We start from the raw sequence: 20,035 nt of genomic DNA, 5'->3' as shown, positions 1-20,035 counted from the left end.
TTAGCCACATATTAAATTGTGCTATGCGCTGGCCTTTTCCATTTTGCTCCTTATACACTGGTAAAACCTCTGAGAAAGTAAGCCTACAGCCTATTCTGCTAAGTTCCTTCCCCAAGCTCTGGAAATCATTCTGCACAGAGAGTACATCTTTTTGGGACAGATCGTTAGTGCCAAGATGTACAATAGCCTCCACATCACATATGCTTATATTCTCAGTAGCACAGTGCTTGTGCTTATCAGATGGTTACTGAGCATTAATTCATTTTAGAATCATCACCAATCTAATGTATCACATGTACAAATAGGATTTCAGAGGAGCTCTTGTCCAAATTATCAACAAATGTATATATTTGAGAAAATGCTCTCCTTGACAACCAAATGTCACTTAAATTCAAATTTGTTACAGTATTTTCACAATTTGTATCATTATGCAATGCTGTAAATATACATGAATCATCTGGACTGCTTTTGATATAGTGCACTTATTTATTTTTTTGGGTTTAAAGTCCAGATGCAAAGTTTGCATATTGTATGTAGAACCTGTTAAATGGATGTCTACTAACCTGAAGTTTTAGTGTATCAGTTCTATAACTGTAGCTATGTAGACATAGCTGGCTAATTGGAAAAAGGGCATATTTATCAGAAGACAAAGAAAACAACAATATTATAACTTCTTTTTGTAGATAGCATTGTTGTATCACAATTCATCTAACCATTAATCATGAACCTTGCCAAATGGGAAGGAAATATGAATTTTCAGATACTATTTAATTGTAATATTGTTATTTAGCAACAACCCTTACTATTTTTCAGGCAAATCAAGGCTGCTGCTGATCGTCAGTTAGCATCATCTGGAGGGCTACATGTTTGCTACCCCCTTCCTTTGTCATTTCAAAAGCATTGCATTACTCTATAAAATGTAATGGAAAGAACAGTACCCATTATAAAATGATTTGCTGGAATATTCCGTTCCTTTAAATAATGTTCTAATGCTAGGTTGCTGTCCCAAATTCCAGAACTGCCCGCTAAGGGTCCTAGAATACTATGAAATAAAAACAGTTATTTTTAAGAGAAAATTTTTAAAAAATCCTTTTTGTTAAATATAATTTCATTTGCATGAAGTTCTACTTCTTAGCAAAAATAAGTTAACAATACAAAAATAATAATTATTAGTATGAAATTTGTATATCTTTATTGTGAGTTGATCAACCATACAATTTATCATAAAACCATAAAACAATGCAATGTCACAGTATGGAAAGTGACAAAGAGTTCTAATATAATGGCTCAGAATGACTCAGAGAATGATCCTTTATGAAAGAGAATTTTTTAAAGATTATTTCTTAATAAAGTTATTTTTTCTACAATATTTAAATATTCTACAATATTTAAACTGAAGGCCATAGAAAAAGAACAAATTACAAGCTCAAGAACAAGCCAAATATAAGTAGAAAATGGGTTTTGGAATTCTTTCAAAAATAGCTCAGGTGGATGGTATGGAAAAGAAAAATAGGCTATTACTTGAAGAGGAAAAAGTGAGTTTATGATATTTATTTATTAATGAAATTTACATGGCCTCCCATCTCATAAAAAGTGGCTCTGGGCAGTATATAACAAGTATTGGAACTAGGGCAGGATGTCACAAAAACTCCAAAATGCAAGTGGCTGGAAAGATATGAAAGAAACTCATTTAATGATATAAGATTTACAAATTAATAAGCTGCAAGCATAACATGTAGAGTAGACTTTCTGGAAAACTCTGATTAGATGTATATCAACTCAGGGAAAAGTAGTCCTGTACTTTAGTGTTCCCCAATCTTTGCGGCTTGGAGGCCCGGTTAGGCGGGAGAGGGGAACTGGGCTACATGAGCGGCAGATGGGCACCCACGTGCATGCACATGCAGCTCAAATGCAAGTTGAGCTGTGCACCCATGTGTGTGCATGCCAGCCCACGCCCCAGTTTCAAATAGGCTGTGGCCCGGTAGTGGGCCACGGCCCGGGGGTTAAGAACCCTTGTTGTAAATAACCTGGTCCCATGCCATGTAGGGGTTTTCAAGATGATAACTAGCATCTTGAATTCTACCAGAAGGAAACACTGCAGCTTGTACAATAGAAATGTAACGTACACACCAGTGTGTTTTGGATTATTTATAGCTTCGGAATGATCTTCAAGAACAGCCTAATGTAAAGCGTATTGCAGTAACCCAAAGCTGAATTGACAAGGCTCAAGTGACTGTGAGGAAAGCTCCCTATCTAGAAAAGGTTGCAATTGATGAGCAAGTCAAATCTGTATAAAGGCCAACTTAGCCCTCCCCATGCCCCAACTCTCCCCTGGGCACAGGAGAAGCTACATATTCCAAATGGCTGGGTGGCAGCACTCCAGGTCCACTCCTGTCTCTCATATGAGGGAAGCAGAAAAGATCCAGCTACACCCAGCCCCCACTCCAATTACCAGAATATATAAAGGAGCCCAGATCATGCAAATGTCCTTAATCCAGGTGCTTGCCAGCCACCAAGATAACCATCCTGCATCTCTGCCTTGGGATCTCCACTACCACATTAATCACAGGAAGTTTCAGTCCAGAATTGTCCAAGATAGGCAACACAACCCATCAAAATGGCTGCTATATCTTATGGCTGCTTGAGCAGCAGCTGCCAAATACAACGCACCTGCCCTTCTCCCCAGGTATGCTGCCTTTCCATGCACCCAGTACAGCAAACAGCCCGACCATTGAAGGCTCCAATGGCCAAGATCCTGTAACCACCGTCAGTTCCTTGTTCTGTGCCAGCCCAATGTCTCTGTTTTCTCTGCAGCAGCAGACTCAAGATGGAGGATAGGAGTCCAAGCCACTAGTCCACTGCTACTTATTCCACTCACCCTCTGAAGCCCATTCCATGTCACTCATCAGCTGGAACAGACAGATGACTGGTAGCATCACCAAGCTCTGCTGACTTCCAACCATTCTCCAAGGAACCCCCACAATAAAAGGCTACCAGCCAACATAGTTTTACTTAGCTCCAACCAGGGGGGATGCTGATGGAGGCTCCACTGGGCCTTTCCAGCCATTTGGTACACTGCCACTTCACTAGTTAACTGTGTTGCTGCTATTCCTGTTCCTCCTCCTGCAGCCCAAATAACTAGGCTGGCCACCTATTGATCTGACTGGGACAACCAAGCACCTCTGTACACCATACACAATAATAAGGTGAGCCTACCAACAGGCATCCACCTTGGTGCTATGATGGAAAAAACAAGAACACATAAAACCTTCTTTCATTGATAACGTTTCTCATCTTTTTTCCTTCTTTTCTCTTTTACTTGAATTCTCCCTTTGATTTTGTTTCTCTCCATTAAATTTAAAAAATCTAGTTCAGAACATATTTTTCAAAAAAATCAATTGAATTACCATTCAATGGGACTGAAGTTATCTGTTTTCTCTTCAGCTGCTATCCCCTGATAATATTTTTGTGCAACAATTAAGGAAAAAAGATTTTTTTAATGTGCTTAATTGCCAGATAGTGCCATATTAATGAAACAGACAAAATAAGCAACTTGACCTTGCTTCTGAAAATCTGATAGCATTATATGTAGACCATGTAAATTATAAGGCAAAATAAAATACCTACTATTGGTGGTGAACTGGCAATGTTTAGCTTTTCCTCCTTGTCTGCATTTTCTGGATCAAATAACCATAATTTTATAATCTGACAAAAAATAAAGATTAGAATTACAGAAGAAGAGCTTTTCATTTTCATGAAAAATGCTTTTTAAAATTTTTGTAATGATATATAATTATTAAAACAAGTAATTGTATTTGTTTAGTTAACAAGTTGAAATAATTTTATTACTATTAGAAAATAGATTAATTTTCCCAAACAGAGTTAATGAGAAAGGGAGTGGGGTTGCTCTGCTTATATACTAATGTTCACAGTGTTCATGGATTTCACAACACAAAACACCTCATCACCAACAATCAACACCCAGATAATCAAAAGGTTAATATCAAGATTAATAGTAGAGCAATAATCAAGAAGTAAACAATATCCCAATCAAAAAAATATTAACTCAGACAAACAAGCTAACAGTAGACAACAGCCTATTCAAGGAACCACCAAGAACACTCTCACCAACTTTGATGGCAAGCCTCTAGTATATAAACAAAGAAAAAATCCCACTCCCTTCTACCATTGATGATGTTACCTAGCTGGGTAATAAAACGTCTGGAACAAAACAACCAAGGATTATACAACCTTAACACTATCAACCACATATTTAAATAATTTAAACAGGGGCTTAAGCTGGAATGGGAGAAGTCTTTTACTTCAGTAAAAGATTTATGAGGTATATGCATGTAGTCCTTTATCAACTCTGAAAGTACAAAAGATGATAGGGAATGAGAATTAATAAGAAAGTCATGGCTTTTGCTAAAACACATGCTAAGATAATCCAGAAACAGAGAGTGATTAATATTCTCTTTACATTTATTGACTTAATTATAATGAACATATTTACCTGAGTTGGACCAGTATCCAATAACCTTGAAAAAAAAATACTCAGTTTACAAAAATGAACATTTCCTACTGAAAATAGACAGTAGCATTTTCAATTCAGAAAAATAGATAATAAAGCCCTGGTTCTGAACACTTGTATTCACAGATTGAAACAAATTATTTGTAGATATAATTTGTGTCAGTTTTTCAACTTTCCCAACTTAATTCTATTAGTAAAATAGACTCTGGAATCTATTATGACTCCTTTATTTTATGATTTACAAATAAAGATGCTTATCTCCTCTGGTGGATGCATTCATTAGGATATTCTTGGCTGCATGCAACAAGGATTATTTGTTGGATTATTATGGGTATCCTTTTAAATTTATATAGTTTGAAGATACCCTGCTGAATAACTTCCCCCAAAAGATGGCTGTTGAATGCAAGCCTGATATTTTCCTGATATTCTCAGCAAGTAACGGTAACAGTGATAATATCACTCTGTATGCTTCTCAATTACAATTGAGAATTATTACAATTATTCCATTCATTTGTGGAAGGAATTTTCAAAAAGGAAATTGAGATTTTTCTTCTACTCCTTGTCCATAGTGTTTAGGATATTTGCCTCCATGCAAAATTTAATATCTATAGTATCTAAAGTCCCTGGGAGAGATCATTTGGAAATCCGGACTGAGATATTGTTAGTATGGGATATCAGACTATTCTGCCGCTACATATTTCTAAACAAAGAAAATGATATATCTTTTACAACAGAGTCAATCAGATCATGAATGAATATTTACTTCAAAAAATCTCCTAGTATCTGCCAGCTGCACCAGAAAAAGGCATAAAAAAGTCTCTGCTGTGGAAGTATACAAAATATATATGCTAAACAAAGTAACATATGTTACCATTTTTTTTCTTTATTGAGTAAACCTAAGAGTACAAAAGAGAGAGAAATAAAGATACAAAAGGCAGAATGAAAAATAGAACATAAATAAAAACCATTATGAAGGAGAATTTGGTACATATTCTCCCATTTAGTTCCATTATTCCCCTAACCATAACCATTACAGGTAGTCCTTCACTTACAGTCACGTAGCGATTGTTCAAAGTTATGACATAGCTGAAAAAGGTGATTTATGATCCAGATCAGAAATTCTTATGGTTGCCCCCCATCATGTAACTGCACTTCAGGCGCATGGCAACACAGTTGCTTTAATGACTGTTTGTGGCATCCCAAGGTCATGTGACTGTTTTATGACAATTTTGCCAAAAAAACGGCACTTCCAGTTTTCAGTAAAACAACACACATAGTAAACAAAGGCTTTGCATTTACAATTGCTGTATTTGCTTAACAAACCAATGTGCAATTACGACCACTGCAAAAAAGTTGTGAAATCCGGATAGTCCATGACCAACCTTTTACAATTGTCATAGTATGCAACTGTAATATGCAGGCTCCGTTACTGTTGTATGTTGAGGATTGCCTCTACTTCAATATTTAAATTGCTTTTTAATATTTGATATTAAACATTGGAAATGTTCACTTCAAGCTGACCATAAAAGGAAAATGGGTATACATTTTATTATTGATAATAAATAACTCTGTCAATGAGTTATAAGATGAGCAAATTATGTCATAATAAATGTTGGACATTCTAGGTGCTGGCCTAGAAACCAGGAACTGGTGAGTTCTAGGCCTTCTTTAAGTCTGAAGGCTGACTGGGGACTTTGGGCCAGATACTCTCTCTCAGCCCACCCTGCCTCATAGAGTTGTTGTAGTGAAAATAGGAGGCAGGCTTATTTGTCATATTCACCATCTTGAGGGAACCAAATGCATATTAAAAAGATAGAAAAATATAATAACAATAATCTGGTAAATAATAACAATGAATCATACCCTACACCAGTAGTGGCGAACCTATGGCATGAGTGCCAGAAGAGGCACTCAGAGCCCTCTCTGTGAGCACTCACGCCGTGGCCCCAGACCCACTCCCCCCGTGGTCCCCTCCTCACCAGCAGCCCCCCTGGAGGAGAGTCGCCCCCGAGCACAGCCGGTGTGGAGTAGTGCAGCCAAGGACATGGCAGCCGGGCAGCAGGGACAAGACTCTGCTCTTGTGCCCCAACGCACACAGATGATGCTGCGGGGCACGGGCGGAGGGCATGGGCGCCATGGCGCTGCTGGGCCACCTGGGCAATCTGCGGCAGGCTGTGGAGGCAGTGGGTGGGCCTGCGGGTGGGCGGGGTCAGGATGGGGGTGGAGTGTGGATGGAGCAGGAGTGGAGTGGGGGCAGGCGGGGGCAGTTTTTGGGCACTCAGTCTCTAAAAGGTTCACTATCACTGCCCTACACCCTCACAGCAATGTTGAGACTCTACTTTCCAAAGAAAATAGTTGGGTGTGGAATGCTGCAAATACATCAGGTGACTGAAGAAGAAAAAAGAGCTTTGGAAGAATATCTGGAGATGCACTGAAGCTAGTATACCAGGCAGGCTTACTGAATGCTGGAGAGACCAAAATGGCCTACAAGAAGGACCAAATGAAGAACAGAAAAGTGGCATGGAAAGATAAGGCATTACATGGCCAATACATTAAAAAAATAATCAGTAAAGCAGATAATATCAAGACCTGACAATGGCTAAGAGCAGGAGTACAGAAGAAAGAGACAGAGAGCTGCACAAGATCAAGCCTTAAGAACAATGGCATACAAAGCCAGAATTGAGAAGACAGCAACAGACAGTAAATAGTACCTCTGCAAGGAAGCTAAAGAAACAGTGGTTCACTTAGTTAACTGCTGCAAGAAGGTCACACAGATCTTGTTGCTGACTACAAACAAGCTCACAAAGATCTTGATGTTCACTACAATCAATAGCATGATAAAATAGCAAAAATGGTGCTGGAAGATCTGCAAGAAATACTATTTGCCTGCAATTAAGAATTAGTGGGACCACAAAATAGACTAAATAATAAAAAACGAAGAAGCTAAAGTACTCTGGATCTTTAGAATTCCAACAGACAAGAACCTGCCACAAAACACCCTAGATTAAACCATTATTGATAAGAAAGACAACAAAGTCAGGATAGTGGGAAAGTCTGGATAAAGAAACAGCAGAACAAAAGAGAAAGAAGTGGAGAAAATAAATACAAAATACAAAGACCTACAAATAAAAGCAGAACTGTGCAAAGAAAGCAAAGATAGTATCAATAATGCTAAGATGCATAGGTGCAATCTCAAAACTTCTGGAGCACCACTTGAATACCATTGGTATTGACAAAATCTCTATCAGTCAATTGCAAAAGACAGCTTTACTTGGAATAGCTTACATACTACAATGATACCTTAAATATTTTTAAACAATATCATCTGCCTATCCCAGGTCCTTGGCAAGTACTCAATACATAGACTTTTAGGGTTCAGCTTTTTAACATCCAACAGATTTTTATAAATAATGTAAAACATACAAACAAGATATTGTTGAATTTCTTTCTAAAAGCAAACATAATTAAATATTTAAGAAATTATACATTATTAAGTGTTTCCTAAGAGGTAGGAAGATTCTAATTATGGAGCTATGTGTGTGGGTCCATATATGAATTTTATTTAATAAATATCTAATGTAACTATCTAAGAAGAGTTTAAAGTCCATATTTGAAAATGCATTTAATTTACTGTAGATGTTTATTGAATTTGCTACTATTAAAGTTGTTTTTGTAATATTTTGAGATTTGTTCTACAATAGTTTATATTTTCGTATTGCATCTTGTAATTTAAAACCTGGATTAATAATGTGTTGTTGATGGAGTTCACCTCTGCAGAGGAAGGGACTGGTTTCCTGGGATAGCATTAAGATCACAGGAAGTGATAGCATCACTTTATACTCTTTATTTGTACACTTTATACACTTTATTTGTGAGACCGCACTTGGAATAATGCAGCTAGTTCTGGTCATCATGATTCAAGAAAGATGCTGACGCTCTAGAACAGAGGTGTCAAACTCGCAACATCAAGTGATGTCTTGCGACGTATCGTGATTTTTTTCCATTGCCGGCAATGGGGTGGGCGCGGTTTTGGCATGACGCATCTGGCCCTCGGACTGGCAGTTTGACACCCCTGCTCTAGAAAGAGGGCAGAGAAGAACAACAAAGGCAATAAGGGCTCTTGAGGCTGAATGATATGATGAATGGCTAACGGCTGTCACAGGGAAGAGGGCATTGATTTATTCTCCATAGCAGCTGAGTGCAAGACAAGAAGCAATGGATGGAAGCTCATTAGAAGAGATTCAATCTGGAAATAAGGAGGAATTTCCCAGCAGTGAGAATGATTAATCAGTGGAACAGCTTGCCTCCTGGAGTTGTAGGTGCTCCATTGCTGGAGATTTTCAAGAAAAGATTGGATAACCATTTGTTTGGGATGGTATAAGGCCTCCTGCCTTAGACAGGGGGATGGACTAGAAGACCTCCAAGGTCCCTTCCAGCCTTATGATTCAATGATTCAAGGAACAACAAAGGAAAACAGTAGAACTCAGGAAGGGCTTTCATGCATTTTCCTTCAAATATCAGGATGGTGTTTATAGTGAAATATTGCCTGAATTTTTAATCTTTCAGCAAGAACAATAAAAAATGAAAATAAAAAGGGAAAAAAACGTTAACATAGGTTTATATATAGGATCTTCAAGGATTTAAACTCAGGCAAGTATTATTAATTGGTATTCATTCATTGTTAACCCTAATAATTGAGAGACCTCCATATATCAACTCATTTCCTAAAGGTCTGGAGTTAGAGTTATACAGGGGCTGCAAGTTCCTTTTCAATAGGTTTCTTATAAGTAGCTTGTAGCTTGTAAAGCAGAGCACTTCTTGTAGTGAAGGTTCTCTAAAAATGTAGTACCAGTATCACCAAGCAGCTGAATGAAAACACCTTCCATGCCAAAACACATTTTGCTCATGCTGAACGTGCACTTATTTGGAAAGGGGGTTCATGAAGCAGATAAAGCTTTGAGGTTGGTAGCTGAACATTTATTATGGAAAAGAACAAACAGATGATTGCAGAATTCATTGAAGGAGACTCCCAAAGCATCAAGACTTTGGAAAGAAACTAAAGACCCACTAGAAAATTGGTTGGTTCCAGGAGGAACTGAAGCAACTGAAGACTCCATGAAGAGGAACAGTGGCTGAGTATTGAAGCAATAGCTTCAACCATGGTCTGAATGCCAAGTAACATGGGGACAAGGTATCAAGAGACATTGGCTTGTTTAACCAATGATAAGTGGAATTACCAACAGAGGTATCAATTCTCCTATCAACAGCAGAGAAACTACAGCAATCAGAGAGAGGAGAGACCAAATGACCATCCTGTTGGGCAGTAAACTCCAAACAAGGAAGTCCACCAGCTGAGATGTTGCAATGGTAGCTAAACCTGCCAGAGCTATGAGTAGCTAACTGGCAGTAAGGCGAAGATAGAGAGAAATCCTCTATTGGTGTCTCTACATGTATCCCCGTACACCAGCAGCTTGTTAGTGATGTTCATTGCAAGAGGAGATGAGCAAGAAAGTGGAAGAAAGCTAATTAGTATATCCCATGGTAAGGTGACCCAGAAGAGGGGCAAGTCTGCATCCTCATTTAGCTTTCTGTAAGAAAAAAAAAGACAGAAATTCTCATTTTGAATCTCTTGTCAACTCTCTAAAGAAAAATGGCCTCTGATGGAGGGAGGGAGGGTTAGAGAAGTTTCCGCTTCTCATAGAAAAGTTCTGGGAAGACATCCAAGGTCAAACCATCTGGTTAAACAAAATGCCAGGTGCTGTGTTGGAATGATGCCCAGAGGGTAAAACTGAAAACTGGAGATCTAGTTAGAAAAGAAAGGAGCGTGAAAGAAGGCAATATCTTTCCTTCATCACATTTTTTGTTAAGCCTAGAAAGGCACTTCTATATATTTGAAACAAATACATGAAAATGAAAAATGTAGGTAAAATATATATTCAATGGTAGTTAGCAGCACTAATTCAATTCTCCTAGTGACAGAAGTAACATTCAACTAAAATGTAATTAAAAATAATAATAACTAGTTTTTATATTGGACCATTATGGGAATAGTTAAGATTTCTTACAATGATTTCAGTTAGTCCTAAATATCAAATTTATATTCTCACTCGTAAGTATATTTTTCTTCTTCTATTCAATCATGTCTGATTCTTGGAGACTGCCTGGAGATGTCCCTGCAGTTTTCTTGGTAAGATTTTTCAGAATTGGTTTGCTATTGCCTTCTTTCTGGGGATGGGAGAAAGTGACTGGCCCAAATCACCCAGTTGGCTTTGGGCCCAAAGCAGAAACCCAACTCCTATTTTCTAGCCTGACGCCATGGACCATTAAGGAGAGATTTCTTTCAATGTTTTCAGTTATTCCTAAATACCAAATTTATATTCCCATTCATAAGTGCTACTACATGACATTTATAAACATAAATCTGATTTAGGCTCCAAAGAAAAAGTATTAAATATGTTATCTTGAAATGATTGATTTTTAAGCAGTCTGTTGAAGTCAGCATAATTGCTGATGGGTAAAAAATACAGTTGCAGAACTCTAGCTTCAAAACAGCAGCCATAGTTGAAGATATACAAATAGAAAGAAGTGCAATTGTGTGGGTAGTTTTTACCTGTTTTCATCTTGATAAATGTACCATGAGAAACAATTCACATCTGCATTGATAGATAAGTAGCGTTCCTCATCATCAGATGCCTATAAAGGAAAAATACAAATTATTTCTTTTTTTCATAGTATCACAGTTATTCAAGAAGTTTCTTATGCACAGCTATGGATATAGTTTTACATATTTGTAAAAATAACTGGCTTGGATGAAGGTATAAAATACAAAATAATACTTGCATATGATGCAAAACCTGAAGAAGTGACCAATCCAAGAAAAAAATCAAAAAGTCGTAACAGGCTAGAATATAAAACCAAAACAAATCAGAGAACAATATAGGGTTTTATAATAAATATGGGGAAGAGTTACGTTGGGAGCAAAACATCTGAAAATATTCTAAATTCTGCTTCTTATGACTAGTGGCTGGTGGCTTGAGGGCACTCCCTTTCCCTTGCTAATCTTTTAGCATCTTTAGATGCTAAATCTTTAGATTTTTTAAATTTGATTCTTACTTTTAACTTGTAAATTTAACCTTATTATTTATTTTGTTTTTAACAGTGCTTTTAGTCATGATTTATGTTATCACAAAGTCTAGTAAAAACCTAGTACTACTGATTCCACCTTGGGAGAGTGGAAAATTTTTTATGTATGGTCATAACTGGTGAAAAATAAAATGAGAGTGGGGAGTTTCTACAGAATGCTATACTTCATCTCTGGGCTAGCAGCAAAGCTAACCTAACCCTAAATTCCAGGATTGTTTTGATCAAAAACTAATCCCATTTATTGTCAGTGCTGATTGGATTTAACTAGAACACCTACATCTCTTTCATCATCATCATCATCATCATCATCATCATCATCATCATCATAATAATAATAATAATAATAATAATATTCCTGCTCAGGCAGGAAACCCTACACCATTTCGGACAAATGATTGTCCAGTCTCTTCTCAAAAACTTCCAGTGTTGGAGCATTCACCACTTCGGGAGGCAGGTTGTTCCACTGGTTAATTGTTCTAACTGTCAGGAAGTTTCTCCTTAGTTCTAGGTTGCTTCTCTCCTTGATTAGTTTCCATCCGTTGCTTCTTGTCCTGCCTTCAGGCGCTTTAGAGAATAGCTTGACTCCCTCTTCTTTGTGGCAGCCCCTGAGATATTGGAACACTGCTATCATGTCCCCTCTCGTCCTTCTCTTCGTTAAACTAGACATACCCAATTCCAGCAACTGTTCCTTATATGTTTTAGCCTCCAGTCCCCTAATCATCTTTGTTGCTCTTCTCTGTACTCTTTTTTACATCGTGGTGACCAAAACTGGATGCAGTATTCCAAGTGTGGCCTTACCAAGGCATTGTAAAGTGGTATTAACACTTCACGTGATCTTGATTCTATCCCTCTGTTAATGCAGCCTAGCACTGTGTTGGCCTTTTTGGCAGCTGCAGCACACTGCTGGCTCATATTTAAGTGATTGTCCACTAGGACTCCAAGATCCCTCTCACAGTTAAGTACCATCCATTCTATTCCTGAACATTTGGTTTTTCTTGCCTATGTGTAGCTTACTTTTCTTACTTTTCTTACCACTGAATACCATTTTTTATTTATTACAACTGAAATGGTGGAACAAGGCAGTAGATTTTTTTTGTTTGAAATCTAGAGTTCTTCACAGAAAATTATAACTTGTAAGTAATGTAGCTGACATTCACAAACCCAGCCCAATGCTTTCAATGTATTTTCCCATCTTGAGTGACCATGTAACTCCAGCTAACCCAGCTAACCAGTCATCTACCATTTCGTTAATTGCTACCCTGACTCCAATGCCAGATAGAATTTGTCTATAATCTTTAGGTGGAGAACTTATATTCTTCTGTACCTGTACCCAGATCTTGTATCTCCACCATGATCCTCCAAATATTGGAGGTGATGTGCATCATCTGCAGTTCTGCTTTCTGCAGCTGAGCCACTATTTTTATTTGTCATTTTATTTCTTAATACATTACATACAGTATGAGATTACCAGCTGAATCAGGTGTGTGAAACTAATTGATTAATTCACATTGAACACCTGACTGTCCAAAGCAAACATCTCAATCATGTAAAAGTTAGTGGGTGTTGGCAACCTGTTTGTAATTGACAACCTGTACATCCAAACTCTACATCATGCCATTCATGAAGTCTGTCTACATTTCTGATTACTGAGTGGAAGGGGAAAAGTGGGGTAGGTAAGACTGGGAGAAGAACTGCTATGTATTCTGCTATTTGAGTTTTCTCTATCTGCTCTTAAAAGACGAAAGTTGGGGTTACTTTTTCAAGTGCATCAGCCATGATGTGTTTTCCTGCTTACTCACATATTTTCTGCAATGAATGCATAACTTGATCTGCTGCCATTTTAAAATGATCCCACTTAATGCTGCTTGGCTTTGTTGCAACTTATTCAAAAATGTTGCTTGACCTGGGCTATCTCCTCTTTCACTGGAATAAGGGAACATAGGTGGGAACACTGGATGTTTCCACTTCTGTTTCCTTGTGCTAACAGTGGAAATGTTGCAGTTCACTCTTCAGATAGGACTATTACCATTGTTGTTTCCAAAAAGATGCCTATCCTCCATCACTAGTTCTACCGTTGTCAGTAAAAAAAACTTCAAGCTCAAATAAAAAAGCTGTAAAGTTGTCCTCCCCTTCTTCTGCAGCATGAATTTGTGACTGCCAATTCAGTAGCATTGAAATGGTGAGATTCATAACCTACTACTGCCTGCTTTCTCTGAATAAAGCAGAGATCTTTTAATAAGATATTCAGGACTATCTCAGCCACCAAATAATGGCCATTTATTTTTGAGGACAGCAGAACTTTGTTAGCCATTATAATAAATAAATATAACTCTACACCGTCTTCTCATTTCTTTCATTCCAGAGCCTTTGGTTCATCACAAAAACACAATATAGTTATATAGTCATATATGTGTTAATAGTATTTTGAAATAATTGAGAACTTACTGGAACTGTAACTGGTTGAATCCTATGAGTACCAGGAACTGAACAAAACAGCATTGTTGATGGTTTCCTAAAGCAATGGGGAGGAATCATAATTAAGTGATTAGCACATAATTACTTATAAGAGGATATTTGCCTGATATTTTGCTAAATTCCAATATTGTAACTAATGTAATTACAGAGTGCCTCCATCTGTCCTGGAAGTAAGGCTATTTTATAGCATTCTGCAATTTTGTGGAATTACAGTATAAAATATATGTATAGAACTTCACTCATTATACCTGGTTTTTCAGCTTAATATGTTGTGTGAACTAACTATTGTTTCTTTTATACTATGGTTTAAATGGATTATGTTGTGTTTATTCAATAAAACATATTTTAAAAAATCATCTGCCCTGTGTAACTGCAAAAACACAGACTAGATATATTAGGCATTTTTGCCTAATATAATCACCCACTGTTTTAAATATCTCTTGAGTATTTAAAACACAGCTAATAAGGAAATAGTGGGGAAATTAATGAAAAATATTGGGGAATGCTCTCACTTATCTCAAAAAGAAACAAAAATGTGCTTCTAGTTTATGGAAGAAAGGCTTCAATGCCATGATCTGCATATTGATTCACACAATTAGTTTAAGCAAACGATCGTCTAGTTTGTTTATTATAAAAAGTAGGGTAACTCATATCTACCTTGTATCCTTTTCTTAGAGCTGCTTTGTTTAGAATTAGATGTTTAAAAAAGAAATGATAGCTGTCATATCACTTTTATAATCTTTGTTATACTATAGTTAGTAAATTATTAGGTGGAATTAATACAAAAGTAAAAAGAACTACTGCACAAAATATCCCTCCATTCTATAAAGCTCTGAGGTTTCTTACTACTGGTAAAGGATCAATATGTCGTCCTCTCTCTGCCTCAACAAACAGTTAGTTATAACAACTTATTACATTTTCAAAAGTCAAACAGTATTCTCTCTATAACCTGTTTCTTTGTAGTACGTTTTTACATATTCTGTAATACTTACATTGCATCATATACTGCACAAAATGATGGAACCTCCCATCTTGAAAATGTGGTTCCTTCATATTCTAAATATATCTAGATAAAAAAAGAGAACATAGAAATACCCAGTAAAACATATAATTGATATAAAAATATAGAGATCATATCAATAATGGAGATTTGTGCATTTAAAACTAAAAAATGATGGTTTTAGAGTGGAGAGGTAGTGGTGGTGGTGGCTTCTCTGTTACTACACTAGCCACCTGCAGTCAAAACATTCTCCTTTAGTGCCCCATGCCAACCCTATAGCCAAGTTTTAAGGCATTTCCCGATAACCAGAAACATGGAGGCAGATCTTATCTCCTGCGGCAAGATGTTCCAAGGACAAGGGCCATCCAAAAAAAGGCTCTTCCCCTGAACCCCACCTGTTGCAATTCCTTGGCTGATGGGGTCTCAGTTGGACTTTTCTGCCAGCACAATTGGGTGGCCAATTCCATTGGGGCAAGACAGCTCCTTTGATATCCCGGACCTATGCCACAAAGGCTTTAAAGGTAATGACCAACACCTTGAGTTGGGCCCGGAAGCAAATCAGGAACCAATGCAGCAGTGTAACAGCAGTGTTGCATGTGCCACTCAACAGACACCCAGAACTGTCCGTGCTTCTGCATTCTGTACCACTGTAGCTTCAAATATTTTTCAAGAGTTACCCCATGTAGAGCACATTGCAGTAATCCAACTGAGAGATGATCAGGGCCCCATGGTTCAGGAACAGGTGCAACTCACGCACAACACACAAAATTGCGCAAAGGCTTTCCTAGTCACAACTGGCACCTGCTCTTCGAGCAGGAGTCATAAGTCTAGGAGAACCCCCAAGTTGCAGACCTGGGATAGTGCCACCCCATTCAGAACTAAAAAAAGTTAAACCTCCAGATTCTGAGGCTCTGCCTACCACAGCCCACTCGATTATCCAGATTCAGCTGTAGCTTGTTTTCCCCCATCTGAGCCCCTACAACCTTCAGGCACTGTGACCGGGCAGTCACAGCATCACTTGGATAACTAGGGATAGAGATGTAAAGCTGAGTGTCATCAGCATAGTGATGATATTTTATTCAATAGTGTCAAATGATCTTACCCAACAACATCATGTAGATTTTAAAAAGGAGCAGACAGAGTACTGAGCCCTTATGGCAGCCCACAAAGGAGTGGCTATGGGCTGGACCTCTCACTTCCTATTAACTGATTGTGGAGAAAAATCAAACTAGCAAAACACTGTACTGCCAAGTCCCAAACCTCGCAGTCAATCCAAAAGGATACCATGGCCAATGGTATTAAAAGCTTCTGAGAGGTCAAGGAGGTGAGAATGTCTTTTCTTCTTTGCCAATGTGGCAAAGATGTAAGATTTCCAGCATTATCTGAAAAATTATTGCAGAAGAATGATGGGTTGTATTTTTTAAACACTTTCTGCATATTTGAAGTTTCACTGAAATCAAAGGAAGGTAGTTGCTTAATTGCACATTAATAAAACATGGCTGATTTGCATAGCTTTTCACACAGAAGTTTTCTAAGATTCTATCCATTAGTAAACCAATAGTGGGTGCATTTCACATATTAAATATCATAAAACTGTATACAAGATTAAACATACAATATATCAGAAAATAATTAATTCATTCTACAGTTTAATATCTGGCATTATGAAAGCATTTACAATCCACAGTATCGTAATGATGTAACATTAAAACAAGTCACAAATTCTGTTTATACTCTGGTCTCTAAATTAATTGTGAAATGAAAGTTTAGCCCAAAACTGTATTAAACTGATAAAGTGATGGATATATTCCAGAAAAAATATTTATAAATATATAAAATCATTAATATACTCTCATATATTAGTACAATAAGCTGCAAATGAATAACAGTTTGGTCTTTTGTTACTGATACTATAGCAGTTATCCCCCAAACAGCCAGTGCAAATATAAAATTGGTGTCTTAATACAAATTATGTACAATATATTTATTACACTGTAATTATTGTTCAATGAAATTTACAAAGCCTTAACTAAAGATGGCAACATATTTTAGAAAATTACAAATATTAACTCAATACATAATGCAATATATTTTGAACCCATTACATAAAAATATATATTTCAATGAGGTAACCCAGGTAGAAACAGCTTATGATATATATATTTATATGGTTTTTGACAATAAACACTTACAGTAGTTCTTGTAGAAAATATCATGTATGTTCCAGTGCTTGTTCTATACCTGGAAGTAAAATAAAGAAAAGTTTTCCAATAATTGTTAATACTTGCATCTTGCATTCTACTGCCATTCATATGTTAGTTATGAATTATTCAGATTATTCATTGTTTGGCTGCCTAATTTTCTTAAATACAAAACAGGGACAAATTTATCAGGTTAATAATATTGGAGAAAGTGGTATTTCATTCTTTCTAAGCCAGTTCTTTGATCAAATTACTTTTGGATTCTGTTTTTTAAACTTTGGAAAACAGTAATTTGTAGTATTGGTCTTTCTCTCCAGATCTAAACAAGTGCCATGAAAAATCACCTGAAAAAGTAGTTGAATGGTCCCACTCAGGCAGTCACATCTTCAGTTCAATTTTGCCATTCTCCAGAAGATGAGTTTAAATTTTAAAGAAGTCAAAATATTCCATTCATGAGCTTCCACAAAACAAATAACTGGGCCTCAGCTACATTCATCAAATCCCCCTCTAATAGTATTTATTTTTGGTTCTATTAAAAATGGGGAGCCATCATTTCACTTCAGAAAAATGTATCTCATGCAGAAATAAAGCATGGAGCCAAAAAGGACACACACATTGACAACTAAAATAACTACAGTACCTTATGACTTCAATCAGTCAAGTGGAATAATGCCATTCTAGGGGAAAGGAAGGGAATACAAGTATCAATAGAGGAGAATATATGTAGCTCAGGGTTGAAATGAGGGGACCTTGATGCTCTCTTGCTTGTTTTCTTGCAGACATTTCATTATTCAAACTAGGTAACATCATTGGTGCTACCGGTAGTACAGAATAAGGTTTGCTCTCATTTTATATTCTAGTGACTGCCCTGTTAGGGTTGGTGGGAGTGGTCTTGGTGGCTCTTTGGTTGGGCTGTTTACTGTTAGCTTGCTTGGCAGATCCTTGTTTGGGTATTGTTTACTTCTTGATTGTTGGTCTAATCTTAATCTTGGTGTTAATTTCTGCTCATATGGGTGTTGATTGCAGGTGGGAATTACTTTAGGCAATACAGAAAGCCTTTATTAAAGGGCTGTCAAGTTTTTAAATAGGGTACGGAAACAAATTATACATGCAAAATGTCACAAAGCAACAAATGATACAATCAGACACCCTTACAATATGTTACATCTTTTCTTTTCCCACCAGAGTTTGTTTCTTTAACCCTTGCAATACTCAAGGACTTCAGAATTTTGTTTGATTGAAGTCCCTGAAAGGCTAGTTTTTGAACATCAAAAGAAGTGGCTTTGGTTCAAAGGAAACCATGGTTTCCTAAACTTCAAAAGGAGGCATGGATGCCATGTTAAAATACTACCATCCCCTTTATTAAAATGCAAAAATTTTACGTAAAAGATAGTGAACATATTTTCTTGGAAAAAGAACAAAAGACAAACCTGAAAGAAGTTCATAAAGATAAAAAAATTATAACTTTCGTTTACAAAGGAAAATTCAAGATCAAAACCAAAGAAAATAATTAAATTACATAAATACAAACGGGCATATATGGAATAAAAATGAAATATAAAGGACTGTTCTTGAAAATAATGGATGTATGGTCACTGTAGACGTAAAGCCAAAAAAAAAATTACTAGTCAGCAGTGAGGGGACCCTTTTTGTCCTGTGATATGAAAAAATGTAAATTCTCCGGGTTTTATTCGCCACCCCGGGACGAAATAATTTGCTAGTTGTATTGAAAGTTTTTTTTTTTAAAGGGAGGAGTTAACCCTCTTTAATGTGCAATCTTTCAATTTATTTTTTTTTTAATTTTTTTTTAATACAGTACACATTCAGCAGACTGTCATTTTTATATACTATGGATCTACATTCCATACAATATATACACTATGTACATTCAATCTAACCCACAATAACCTAATTTACACAATAACCTTATGTATATTTCCAATTTTTATTTCTATTGTCTATCCAATTATACCAATTTTCCCAAAATTGCACATTACAATTTGGACTAGAGAAAATACTTTTCAATATGTTCCGTGTTTTTTTTGTTTTTAGAGCAGAGTCGCATTCTTGGAACACAACGCCCATTCTGGAAGGTTGACGCTCGCCTTACTTTTCCTTATCACCCCCTTCTCTCACCTTCCCCCTGAATCTCCCACAAGCCCCACCTCCACACCGCCCCGCAACCGCTCCACCACAGGCAATCCAGCAGCAAGGGCAGGATCAAAAAAGCCGGCCATCGGAGCTGCGCAAGAAACATCTCAGGCACTACCAACAACCGCCGCCGCCGCCGCCGCGCGCTCTCCCCCTCGCGGCTCAGTTAACGCTTCAACTCAGCAGCGTTCGGAAGAAACTAACAGCAACTACGCTTCCCGGGATGCCCAGCGCCTCTAAGCCGCGGCGTAGCTCGCCGCGTAGCTTCCTGGGAAGTGTAGTCCCTTCTATGGAGGCGCTCGAAGCGGCACGTTTTTTAGACTATGCAGATGAGGAGGCAAGTCTTCACATCGGCTCACTCGGGGCTATCCAAGGATGACCAATAGGCGGCGGGCAGCGCAGAAGCGAGATGCGGCAATGGAGTAGAGCTCTGCGTGAAAAGGCGGGGAAGAAGGCGCCTTCGCCGGCCTGGATGGGGGTCACCTTGACTCTTTTCTGCGGCAAGTGCAGAAAATGGGTGGAGGAAAAATAATT

The 20,035-nt window shown here is 37.4% G+C and overlaps 1 protein-coding gene across 1 annotated transcript in view; it reads right to left on the bottom strand.

The window, feature by feature from the left end:
* CATSPERE (catsper channel auxiliary subunit epsilon) overlaps positions 1-19,587 on the bottom strand; it is a 63,721-nt gene extending 44,134 nt beyond the window's left edge. Inside the window, exons 1-8 of the mRNA XM_029286316.1 lie at positions 19,487-19,587; positions 16,079-16,175; positions 15,142-15,215; positions 14,120-14,186; positions 11,142-11,224; positions 9,933-10,119; positions 3,628-3,705; positions 939-1,042 (exon numbers count right to left, since the gene is read on the bottom strand). Coding sequence (XP_029142149.1) covers positions 939-1,042; positions 3,628-3,705; positions 9,933-10,119; positions 11,142-11,224; positions 14,120-14,186; positions 15,142-15,215; positions 16,079-16,175; positions 19,487-19,587 — 791 coding nt within the window. The remainder of the gene's footprint in view (positions 1-938; positions 1,043-3,627; positions 3,706-9,932; positions 10,120-11,141; positions 11,225-14,119; positions 14,187-15,141; positions 15,216-16,078; positions 16,176-19,486) is intronic.
* Positions 19,588-20,035: the final 448 nt, after the last annotated feature.

The sequence above is a fragment of the Protobothrops mucrosquamatus genome, unplaced genomic scaffold (assembly GCF_001527695.2).
Source record: "Protobothrops mucrosquamatus isolate PMUCROS unplaced genomic scaffold, P.Mucros_1.0 scaffold3311, whole genome shotgun sequence".
NCBI lineage: Eukaryota > Metazoa > Chordata > Lepidosauria > Squamata > Viperidae > Protobothrops > Protobothrops mucrosquamatus.
This window is presented reverse-complemented; position numbering and strand designations above follow the sequence as displayed.